Consider the following 12,362-nt stretch of genomic DNA (forward strand, 5'->3'; position numbering starts at 1 on the left):
TTTCTTTGTGATGAAAACATTTGCTCTGAGCAGAGTGAGAGCAGACGCCCTCCTCTTTTATCTGTTATTAGAGAGGGGTCGTTGATTTCTCTGTCCGTCTGTTTGTCCTGTCTGCCAAATTTTTGTGGATTCATTTAGATTAGGAGTTGACTTGACGGTACTACTAAAATGTGAAGATGTTGGAGTGAACATTTATGATATTTTAACGTGAGCCACAGTAATATATGTGCTATAAAACCGTCTGATGTTTGACTTTCTTATTGTGTAGCTGTATAACCACACCAACTACAACAAGAAAACTGAATTCGAGTAAATATCCCAGTGCACTGTAACTGTAGTCATTTTGATTTTATGGAGGACTTACAATGTGGCGCACTATGTTTCAGTAACTTCTCCTCCTAATGTATAACGATCCATAGACATTCCCACTGTGCATTTTATGTGTCTGCATCTGTTAAAGCCATTAAGCTACTTCAAGGCAGTTTGAGAGAGTGAGAGCTGTTGCCATCAGTTGCACATTACAGTGTTCTCCAGAAGGGGTCAGTATTGATTCAGCTTTTATCTGCCATCATTTCATTCCCTGCAGGATTACATGTAATTGTAGATGAGTTCCGTCTAATAAAAGTCCGTTCTTGAGTTATAAAATAACGACTCTGGTACGTTAGGTAAATACTTTGTACTGTCTGTGGCTACAACAGTTTCTTTGTCACCCTGGAAATGGTAGTGGCTATACATACACAGTATAAACTAAATGATTAATTTAGGTAATTAAACTATTAATTATTTGCAGCCCTGTTTATAGTATATCCCATTTGTAACACATACACTTAGTTGCCAGATTATTAGGTAAAACTAGCTGAAACTATTGCACTCTAATACAACAGTCCTGCATTAAATCCTGCCTTCATGAATGTCACAATGTTCAGTTTTTGTCCACACAGCCGTGGTCATTTTGGAGGCAGCAGTTTGCGGTGCTGTTGAATTGTATTGCATTATGCTGACAGACTGACAGTTGTTGTTTGTCCACCCCATTTAATTTGATATCTCTGTATAATTTAGTCCAGTTCAACAGAACCACCAGTTCAGTGTGAGGATGAGCCACAGAGAAAAAGAAAAAAATATTGCTCACTCTCATCGTTTGGCATCTGCAAGGGTTTTCCTTCTGTTTATACCAAAGCAGTGGAGACTTTATTATATGCAATAAAGTCGAGTTGTCTTTTTGAGGGTAAACTATTATCTGCTCAAGGAGATTCAAGCAGTAGTAGCTATCAATTTTGTCTTATCTGCAGCTCGCAGTCCATACTAATGTAGTAGTTTTGTCACTTCCAGATGAACAAGTTTTGCCCAGACTCGCAGCCCTTGAATCTTAAGGGTTTGTTATCACATGCTGGTTTGCCTCTGTCTTTTCACAGCAGTCTAATCCCGGTGACTCCATCCAAGGTGTTTTGCTCTAATGACTGGCTGTATTTCAGTGGTAATAGCCAGTATGTGTCACTTTCTGTGTGAGACCCACTATGCGTTTGGAAAAAATAGTGAGCTTTGTTAAGAATCGATACCTCTCTGAAAGTGGAATTGGTTCCATTACTCCATCAGCTGGATACTTCACTGACATTTCTAGGCAGTGTCTTAGAGCGAAAAAGGTTTGGTGACTTTATTTGTTTTTGGACATTTTCACTCACACTAATATTATTAATTCATTAATTAATTCATTTCATTCTCTTGAGGCTTTCTGTTATCTTAATCGTGTTTTGATTTGAGTGTGATCTGCAGAACTTGTGCTGAGTTTTAGTTTTATGTCTCCTGTGCATTGCAGAAGCTGTACACCTTGAAATTTTCAATCAGCAGTTCTCTTTCAAGTCAGCCTTGGAAACATTTTATGCAGAGAAATGAATACTATAACGCTAACTCTTATTTTTCTGTTTTCGTTCTCGTTTGCTGCCGTGTGGTTTTGATTCTTTGCTCCATTGGTCTTCTCAACAGGTAAGACCTCTCTACTTCACTACAGTTTCTATCTCTGAGGTCTTTCTTGTCTCAAGCAGACATATTCTGTCCTCCCAATTTCTAAAGTTGTTGTTGTGTTTGAGTAGCATAGAATCATTTCTCCCCAAACGTTCCAACTCACCTCAACATTGGACCTTTGTTGTTGAATCATCTGTTTTGTTCATACAAAGGAACAAGAAATAAGGAAGTAGACTGCACACAAGTTCAGTTGCTGCACTTTGTGGGTTGTGCAGATCATAACAATAAAGGTTATTGTATACCTATTGGTGACGCCTGATTTTGGAGTAAGGTCATCAGAGCGTAAGGAAACTTGCAGATTATCATTATTATTATTATTCTCCTCTAGAAACCTGACTTATAACTGTAATGGTGGTCTGATCTCTGACTTGTTCACATTTTAAGCTGCAGTAAGAGCATTTGTCTTCCTCCTCGGTGGCCAGTATTCAGCATTACAGACCAGTGTGGGGAACCATCCATGATGCTCTTCTGGGCCGTGTCCTACACAACAAGTCTTCACATTAAAACAAAAGCCGGTGGTTTATTTCAGCTTTTTTCTTGACTTTTTATTGGTCCTTTCAGCCATCACTGGTGCAGCATACGAACTCTGCACGACCCTGATTCACTGCACTGCCTGTCTAAAGGCCCCTGGCCTGTCTAACAAGAATCCATTGTAGGTACCTATTCCCACAGTGACTATTGCGCAGGCAAGACAAATCAGCCTGCTTTGTAATGAAAAAAGTAGCCTGGCCTCACACGTGTCTCTTTTAGTGTGTGTGTGAATTGGAGTTACTTTTAGCCATATGAGTTCAGTTGTAACCCTAAACTGTGTGAAATTACGTGACATTAAGTCTTAAAACCTAAGCACACTGTTTGTATATCACTGGTTGCTCCATGAGAGTGAGAGGACATGTTAACAGTGTCTTCAGGGTGTTTCATGAGCCCTGTGGCAGCAGTGTGAAGCCTGAAGGCCTTTACATTCCCTCTGCTACCCGGCACGAGGCTCTGGCTCATTCCTGAGTGATATAGACCCACTAATGGTCCAACTAACTACTCTCTGCGGGACCAGGACATACAGAGACACACACACGCACACACACTGCTGCATTCAGTGGTTGTTAGTTTATGGGCTGAGGTAATGACAAAAACTCAATATGGTCCACACTGCTCTCACTAGCAACAAGAAGCATCACATTGAACAGAAGACGAGTCTGATTAGGGGCCATCGGCAGATAATTTCATCTGTCTTGGGACTCGTGGAGATGTTAAAAAGTGGTTGATGTTTGCACTTTTTTCTCAGGCTTTTGTTTGCAACCATACATGTTTGACATTGTTTTGAATATTTTGCTCATGTATCATATCATGTTTTATTCTGTGATTGTGAGTCGTAGTATGACAAAGTGTGTGGGGCTGGCTGACTGTGGACTCAAACGTTACAGCTGTGTAAAGTAGCACATACATTCATCCTTGTAATTGTGTGTGTGTGTGTGTGTGTGTGTGAGAGAGTGAGACAGAGAGTGTCATTATGTCTAGTTGTGGACTATGGTCCATCTGCCTGACCTCTTCCTTTAGAGCACACTCTGATTGGCTGCTCATTTACATCTGCTTCTGATAGGCTGTCACTCCCTGCCATGCCTTTCTTGCCTCGGGAGGCAAATTAAAGTGGATGTGTTGTAAAATCAGGAACATGGCTGAGACCCTACTGGATCAGGAGTCACTAAAAGTTGATATTTTTTTTCTTAGTCAAACTTGTTTACAGCACCAGATGTTGTCTTATCTGTGAGTCTGGAACACATTAGTTTAGTTGATGGGAGGAAGTTAAACATTGTGTTATTGAGCTGCCTTGTTGTCTTGTTAACTCCATTCCACTGAAGGTCTTGTCTATGCTTGTTTTCTGTGCAGCCCAAACTTTTCTCCTGTTGTTCTCAAGCACAAAGCATACCCCCTCTCTCTGTCTGTTTAAACACACTCAGGGCAGAGTTGAAGTTACAGGCTTTGGATGTATATAACTGAGTTATAAGAGACTTTTTTGCCATTTTATAAAACAGAAGGACTGGCTTTCTGACTGCCTATAAAATTCCTTTAGTGCACTCGTGCACTGGCAACAGGAACAGCTTTCCTGTCATTCAGGATACACACTCACACAGTATTCCGGACATCATGCCTCTGGGATCTCGCTGTGGGAAACTTTGAGGGGGAGTGTTCAAAGGTGCAGGAGAAGTCTGAGCCTGTGGGACAGGACACAAGTATTGAACAGAAGTGGATACTGATGGTTTCACAGTGGAGTGGGCTTGATCACGACACACTCCATGAGGACTTAAACTTAAGCAGATGTGAGTGTGTGCTAGAGGACTCTTAAGAGAAGGTGCCAGTGAACACAGCTGAACTCCAAGAGAACTTTGCCGGGAGTTTATCTGCACTGATACCAGCTTCAAGTGGGCTTGCTTTCAGTGCTGCTGAGATATCTTGTTGTCAGAGGGTTTCAGTGTGGAAACCAGCACCATGGCTGGGGTCACCAGGAAGGGCTCTGGGAGACCCTCGTACTACTACAGATTCCTGGGCAAGTCCCGACTGCAGCGTCAGCGAAGCCGGTCCCGCAGCCGCACCAGGCCGGCTGCCAGCAGGGGTAATAAATACAACTACGACTGCTAAAAAAAAAGTTTACCATGCAGCAGTTTTAACCTCGTGTACAACACAGGACTTAAGTGAAGTCTTGTGACTTTGTTTCTACCACACAGTGGACCTGTAGATGACAAAACTCAGGAGAGACACATCAAGTGGCTCAATAATAGAACAATAATCTTTGTGACGTGGTATGTGTCTGTATTAGCAAGTGCATTTGGTTTTTAAAAAGTGTTTACTTTGCACATATAGACAGCATCGTGAAAGCAGCTCAAGGAGACTGTTGACATTTTTAAATGATTTTGTTTTATTGCCTGTATGACAACAACTTTTATGGTCCCATTATTTTTTAGAACCCATGGCAACACATTTTGCTTGCTTGTGTGTGTGTGTGTGTGTGTGTGTGTGTGTGTGTGTGTGTGTGTGTGAAATAGCAGTTTGGCGTCACTATTCACAAGGTGATTCCACTCTCAAATTGTACCACCAACACTTGACGGCTTGCAGCTCAGTGTCAAGCTGTTCCACCCTGTTCAAGCCTGCAAATATTTTTATTCTTAGCAACCCAGAAACAGTTTAAGTCAATTAGCTCGTTTTCTGCTCTGCAGAACTACTTCTTTTCTGCTAGTCCTTGCCCTCAAGCGCTCTGTTACTTCACTTTGCTGCTTTTGTGTCTCTTAGTACTCCTGTACTTTCTGCTGGAGGCAGTGTTTGAACTGCAAGGTTATAGTGATAAGTTTGCCCCCGAGGCTTAACTCGAGTCACCTGAATTGAGAGAAAAGAAGAATCTGAAATCTTTAGCCTGCCGATTTTATTCCAAGTGAACTGCTGTCACTCACCAACCAACATATTATGTGAAAGGCTGTTGTTAATCTGTTGCTGTGGATATGATGCAAACTTTCTGGAGACCAGTAGCTCAGGGACAATAACACCAGGGTCACTTTGTCTAACTTGTGCTGAAACTGAACCTTACTTGATCTCTCTTAAAATGAACTTGTGTCATGAGCAAGTGTAGTTAGTCCTGTATACTAAGAGGCTGACAAAGGCAAGCATAGTCATGAGAGTGGGACAAACAGAGTGTGTAGGAGACTGGTTTGTATGTCTTCACTTTGCTTCACTCAGTGATGAAAGGTGCTTTGAAGTCTGCCCCCCCCTGTCATTCAGTCCTCAAAAGAACACACACACGTGCATTTTACTCTTGCACAAAGACACATGCAAACACACTCTGCCTTGATCTCTGTGGCTATGTGCACGGTCCCCTCACAAAAACCTTTACGCACAACACGTTAACACAGTGACACACAGACAGGGTGGAGGTTGAGGTTGTTCCCAGATGCAGCCAAAAGACCACTAGCAGCTCTTAAGGGCAGTACACACTTTGATTTTTTTTTGTAGCTATGGTAATGAAATAGTTGAAAGAAATTGTGGTTCTGCTTTGCACGACCTTAAACTGGCTACTGTGTGTCAGTGTATTTCAGTGCAATCCAGAGGCTACAATGTGAGTCCTAATCTTAGTAGGCAGAAAGACCTTTTAGAGTTATTTTTTACATATACAAAAAGTAACATTTTATGCCACAAGTGATTCGTTCCAGAGTTGTATTCCTCATCTGCTTTGCCTTCTTAGAACAACAATAATCAATATAATTGTTTTACAAAGAATTATTACACAATGATGCAGTTCCACGGAGCCCTACAGAGCTTCAATAGCATCTTTCAAATAAAAGTTTAGATTTTACAGCCCTTAACTTGGCTGTTTTGGTTGTCTCACTCTCACTGCCCTTATCAGTCTTGTTTCCAGCAGCAAGCAGCTGTCTTCTGCCAGTCCCACCTGTCCTTCTCCAGTCTCCACAGATGTACTCTTTCATGACTATTGCAGTACTGAGTTATATAAACAGTGATATTTTATTAACAACCTTCACAGAATGTGCATGTGTCCTCTAATTCATTGAAATAAAGTTTGTGAGGAGAAAAAGAAATTTCTCAGTAAACAGTTCAGTCTGCCTGGAGCAAGATAATGTGATATTGCTGAAATGTGTCTCATTTGAGAGTCCAGCAGCACAGTATGAAAACGGCATTTTTGTTCACATCGCGGCCATGAATAGCAGTGTGATTTTTATCTTGAGGAAGTTGTCCCTGTTGCCCCTGTGTCACTGGGACCATCACTTCGCTGCTGCATGAGCTCATGTGTTATTGTTTTCACAGCATGTGCACATGCATGTTGGCATGTGATTATCAGTTAATGGAAAATCTTATATCAGTTCGCTTCATGCCGTTTCCCCTTCGTTCTCCCGGGTTGATGACATTTACATACAAAATTAGTGCTTATCTCAAAGGGAGAACAGCAGAGAGACGGGCAGATGAAGATAAAGCGTTATTGTTTGATCTGACTTGCTCATGCTCTGTGTTCTGTTGTGTAAGACATAACAGCTTTGAATAGTTGACATGTTTCCACAGAAAAGTTGTTGGAGCTCTGGTGATCTTGTCTGTCTCATTAGAGAGACTTTGATGGAACAAGTCAGACTTTCTGAAAAAGTGGATGGTTTCATGAAAGTTAAGTTTATGTCCCTTATTTCTTGCCTCCTGCTGGGGAGATTCCCTGCTTGGCACGGTTGAGTTGTTATTGTGTGACATTGTTTTGTATGCTAACAGATAGACTGCCATCAGGAGTCATCTTTCTTTGGTGTCTCACCCAACCTCGCTGGTTTTTCCCTTGCAGAAATAACCTGCCATTCTTCCTTTGTTGCCATTGCTCTCGCTCTGTTTTTGCTGACCCATGTTTTCACAGCCAACATAAACACCAGCTGGCAACTGTCTTACAGATGTGTTAACGTGCACTCAAACACAGACTCTTCTTAAAGTCCGTAGATTTCATTCATTCCCTTTCTCCCATCCCATCTCTCAGTCTTAAACACTGTATGATAGTTAAACTTAACTATTGTAACTCTTACCTAACCCAACTATATTAATTATTCTGTTGTTCATGGAATTGTTCAAGATTTTATATTTATTCCCTTTGTTTAGAGTTAGATGGGAGGATCCCATATCTAAATGTTCTATCTGAAGCTTGAGCCAAAAGCTACTTAATTTAGCTTATCTTAGGTTAGCTTAGCTTAGCATAGCATAAAGACGGCAGACGTGGGTAAGACAGCTAGCCTGACTATATCAGAAGGTTTTTATACAGAACTACAAGGCAGATTAAATGTGCAACATTTCTTCACTATGCTAAAAGACATTTGTCTCCAGCTTATGAAAAGACAAACATCTGAGTCATATTGATCTCTTTGTGTAGCTTTCTTATTAATAAACATATTATACACATAACATATCTGTTTCTTCAAAAGTGCAATTCTCTGCTGCTCAACATTTTTCACATGAATAAAACATCAAAATAAAATGCATGAGGATGAGACGAGCAGCTGCAGCTTGAGGCAGATCAAGTCTAACTATTTGTGGTAGCTTAATATCACACACTGTCTGTCGCAAAAGGATCTGGAGAACCACATTAACAATGGTTGCAATCAAGGAAGAACTAAACAAAACAGAAAGAAGGACAAAAATTTTCAGGAAAGGGAAGGAAAAACTGAAAGAAACTTTAACAGAGGAAGTTTAATGGTGATAGGAACTAGAAAAAGACAATTGCAAAGCAAATATTTCTAACAATTCGAGCACACAGTCCAACACAAGCACTGGTATAGTAAGTCCAGTTCAATATGAATGTAAGTGCATGGAAAGGTTTTTGCTAAAAATTTGTGACAAGTGTGTGAAACCACGAAATGTCACAATGATGAAGAAAGAGTCAGTGCGAGCAGCTTGGAAGAAAGTGTTTGAACTACTCAATAACAACTCAATAATGCATCAGCACTGACAGTTATTACACGTAATCGGATTCTCAGTGGGTCATTACCAAAAATCCACTTTTGATCTGTGCTACTGCATCATGCTTGGATTTTGTCAGGTTGTTTATGATGTAGCCAGATTCCCGTCTGAGTGTGTGTGTCTGCTGATGGGAAGTGAGGCTGATAGATGGAAACATGGCTTAAACAATACAGACGATCGTAATGACTCAGTTTCCAATGGCTAAGTCATATTTATGTATGAACACAGGAAGGCTGGAAACAAGTGTGTATCGGGGACTTGCATCTCCAAGTGTCAGTCTACTTTAAATGTAAAAATTTTGAGCTAAGAGGTGACAGGTCTTAGAACCTTAACTTCAACAGCCAGTTGAATTATTTTGCCTGGTTTCTGTAAAAAGAGATTAGTCCTTTGATCTGTTTTTGCAGTTTGTGGCTGAGCATCCTCACTAAGATTAAGGTCATGTTTTAGTAAAATAAAGGCTTCCCTAATCAACTAAGGCAACCTCGTTCTTTGATCATTCTGTAATAATATCCAGCATACAATCAGACCAAGGACCAGGATAATATATGAGATAAAAGTGTAGTAATTATCTCAGATACCACAACATAAAACTATTTCCCATCTGCTTTGTCAGTTCTATGTTACAGGATGAGAAGTGGAACTGTTATCAATTTGCCTCTGAGATCATATAATGAGAAGTGGCGACACAAGACAGACGGCAGGGTCAGTTAATATAATGATCAAGCAATGAAGTGAAACTGCCAGACCTCTCCACATCATCTCAGTGTTTAACCCTGGATTACTTTGTGATCTTAGTCTCATCCTTGGAGTCTGTCCTTGTCTACCCTCTCTTTCCTCAGCCTGGTGAATCATGGAGATGGGCCAGCTGACGCAGTGCTTCTGAACACCCAAAAGAGTCCAATAACAGGCAGACAGGTGCAGGCTAATCCCCCTTAATCCATAGAAATCAACTTAGATTACAAGACAGAGCCGGTTTTGGGGAAATTGCTTTCGAGCTATAGAGGATCATTTTCATTGCTCAGCCTGAAAACGGCGTGTCAGAGTACGGCAGACAGTATGGCGCAAGTAAGCAGTTAGTTTCTCATGCACTCGTGACGGTTCTCATGCACGGTCAAGGTTAGAACATGAGTTAAGTCTTGATGTTTTATTAACATGTATTTGGGTGGTTTAGCCATTTTCATCCTGGTCTTTTCCAGAGCTCACCAAAATGTCTGCGGTAAGAATTCCAGGATGTGGATGCAATATAACCAGAACATGCAATAGAAAAATAAGGAACGAGAACAAATAATGCACAAACATGATGCATCTCTAGCTTTTCAAACCCAAACCATAACACTAAACTTCAGTAATCATGCAAAGATAGATGATATGTTTGTCAGTCAAGATTTGTAGAATATAAATTTTTCGGAAGGGGGGAATATTTCAAACAGCTGGCATATGTCATTTGATTACCTTATGAACTGACTCTGAGCCTGCACAGGGTGTTTGTTTCATATCTGTGTGTGTCTGCTGGTGGATGTTGTTGAAGTTAGTTGGATCTCGGTTGGCAATCGCAAGAATGTTGCTGCCGTGTCGCCCTCTGCACAAACACAAACTTCCTCCTTCGGCACCCCACTCCTCTCCTGCGACGACCCCTCCTCCTCCCCTTCTCTCCTCTGCCTTCCCATAACACACTGCAGACAAAAGCATGCATGTGCCAAACTAAACATGAAGCAGAGTCCCTCTCTCCCTCTCTCTCTCTGGATATCACTTGAACATGGTTGAATATGGAATTCTTGTGTTTGAGGAAAGAAGTCCTGTTTAAGTGAGTTGTAATGCTGCTTGATGCTTCTATTAAGTGTAGGTTTACACTGTTCATTGGCTGAATAGGATCTTAATACTGAATTCTGGTGTAAATTCAGACTCCTGTGATCTTTGTGGATAAGTGTAAGCAGAAAGTTAAGTGAAGTGTTGACCGTATCTGTGGCTGTTGTGGCTTGGAGTGATTCTCTTTCAATCTCTCGTGTCCACAGAGTCGCTCCAAGGAGACGGAGCAGCACCTCTTTATCACCCCATCATCTCTGCGCTGAGTAAATACTGCATCTCGGAGGTCAAAAGTCCAGCGCTGCACTCACAGTTCAGTGTTAGCACATTATAGTAAACCCACACAAGGAAACACTCTCACCCCCCCCCCCCCCCCCCCCATTCACTCTCATACACCAACCCATGTTTTTAAACTAAGCCATAAAGCTTGACGAGTCAAAGCTGTGCCTGTAGTACAGTATGGGCCTGGGTGGGCCTCCACTGTGACCTCCATTTCATGGTTCACTGTCCAGCTTTAACTAATGAGACTATGCCTTCTAACAAAATAAATTTAAAAAAATCATCTGTCTGGCAGATTGCTCCTTGATTGACATTGATTCACAGTTTATATTCCAGAGACAGACGGGGCTTTTTTACAGCGCCATCAGCCAGTCAAGACAAGCTCTGGCTGTCTTGTAGTTGAGGGTAAAAACAGAAAAGAGATGTATTTGTGAAGAGAGGCAAAACGGACCAAGAGAAGATGGTCCTCCAGGTAGAGAGAACGCCGTAAACACAGTTTGACAGCCTGTGATTTTTGCTGCACATTTCACTGGCCCACAGAGGATGTGTGTGTGTGTGTGTGTGTGTGTGTGTGTGTGTGTGTGTTTGAATTCTCCTCTGCTTTTCCCTCCTGTCATAACACAAGAATGCTGCATTCTCTTTGGAGGCTGTTTTTTAGCCCTGAGGGTGTAGACTTCTTGAAATGTAGACACGTGCTGCTAATGATAACAGGATCCTGTATTCCAACTCTCTGTTCATTAGCTTGGCGAGCACAGTTAGGATTAAATATCTGCTTTGTTCAAATACAGCTGTAATAAATATTTTGATATTCGTAATGGATCAAATCACTACGTGTATGCAAAGTTGGTTGCTTGTTGTGACAAACCCACCAATACTTTTCACCGAAGTCTGCAGTCCCCTTCTGCTCGACAAGCTGATCCTCACTATATATTTGTGTTGATCTGCATCGGCTTTCTTTCAATCCACCTTGCATGGTTTCATATTTTAGTCAGCACTGACTGAAGTATAAAAAAACCCCAAAATGAAACACATAGCTAATGGCAGGTCATATCCCCTGTTGCTAATTAATGTTAAGTCTCATTCTCCTGTTTATTATTTTATTTATGTCGTATCAGTAGGTATAATTTAAGTTTATAGTTGTAATGTTTTGGAATCAGGGCTTCCAGTGTTTAGCTGTACTGTGGTATGTGAACAATGAAAAATGAAGTATGCCAATTTTTAGTGCAGGCAGCTGTTGATATTTTATGTGTCAGACACGTGTTTAATCAATATTTTAAATATTTTTTAAGCATCCGATCAAGCAATATTATTATAATTAACAGGATTATGCCAAGAATGCACGGTTTCATGCTATTCCAGTGATCAAGAGTATTTAGTGATAATTCATCAAAAAAATGTAGCATCACATCCAGAAGCCCAAAAGAAGACTGCCAGCTAGCAAACTCTGGCGTATTGTATTGTACAAATCCCAAACATTTCACGGAGTACCTTTAATTACTTAAGTCAACCACATCGGTCACCACAGGAAGGTTGTAAATGTTTGTCATTTGTTAAAGAAGCAAAAAGAAATAATACACAAAAAACCTTGACACGGTGATTACTTGTGTAACACCAGCAGTGCAGTGTAGATACTGAATGTTCTTTTCAAGTTGCTATCATTTGTGGGCAGATTAAATACCCTGTACGACAACAACTTGCTTACAACAACCTTTGTGAGTTTCCTCTTTCATCACAGAGCCACTTAGCACAGCCAGCTCCTCGAGCGATAAACCATCATAAAGCGCATC

At 41.0% G+C, this 12,362-nt stretch overlaps 1 protein-coding gene across 14 annotated transcripts in view; it reads left to right on the forward strand.

Moving 5' to 3' along the window:
• dab2ipb (DAB2 interacting protein b) overlaps positions 1-12,362 on the forward strand; it is a 120,347-nt gene that overhangs the window by 35,447 nt on the left and 72,538 nt on the right. The window contains exon 1 of one of the 14 annotated variants that reach the window (XM_046375952.1): positions 3,956-4,624. The exons of 11 other annotated variants lie outside the window; for them this stretch is intronic. In XM_046375952.1, the coding sequence (XP_046231908.1) occupies positions 4,501-4,624 (124 nt within the window). In that variant the 5' untranslated portion in view covers positions 3,956-4,500. Of the gene's footprint in view, positions 1-3,955; positions 4,625-9,272; positions 9,409-12,362 lie in introns of those variants that run through there. 2 more of the 14 variants (XM_046375950.1, XM_046375956.1) reach the window with 2 other exon arrangements.

Source organism: Scatophagus argus, chromosome 20 (genome assembly GCF_020382885.2).
Source record: "Scatophagus argus isolate fScaArg1 chromosome 20, fScaArg1.pri, whole genome shotgun sequence".
Classification (NCBI taxonomy): domain Eukaryota; kingdom Metazoa; phylum Chordata; class Actinopteri; family Scatophagidae; genus Scatophagus; species Scatophagus argus.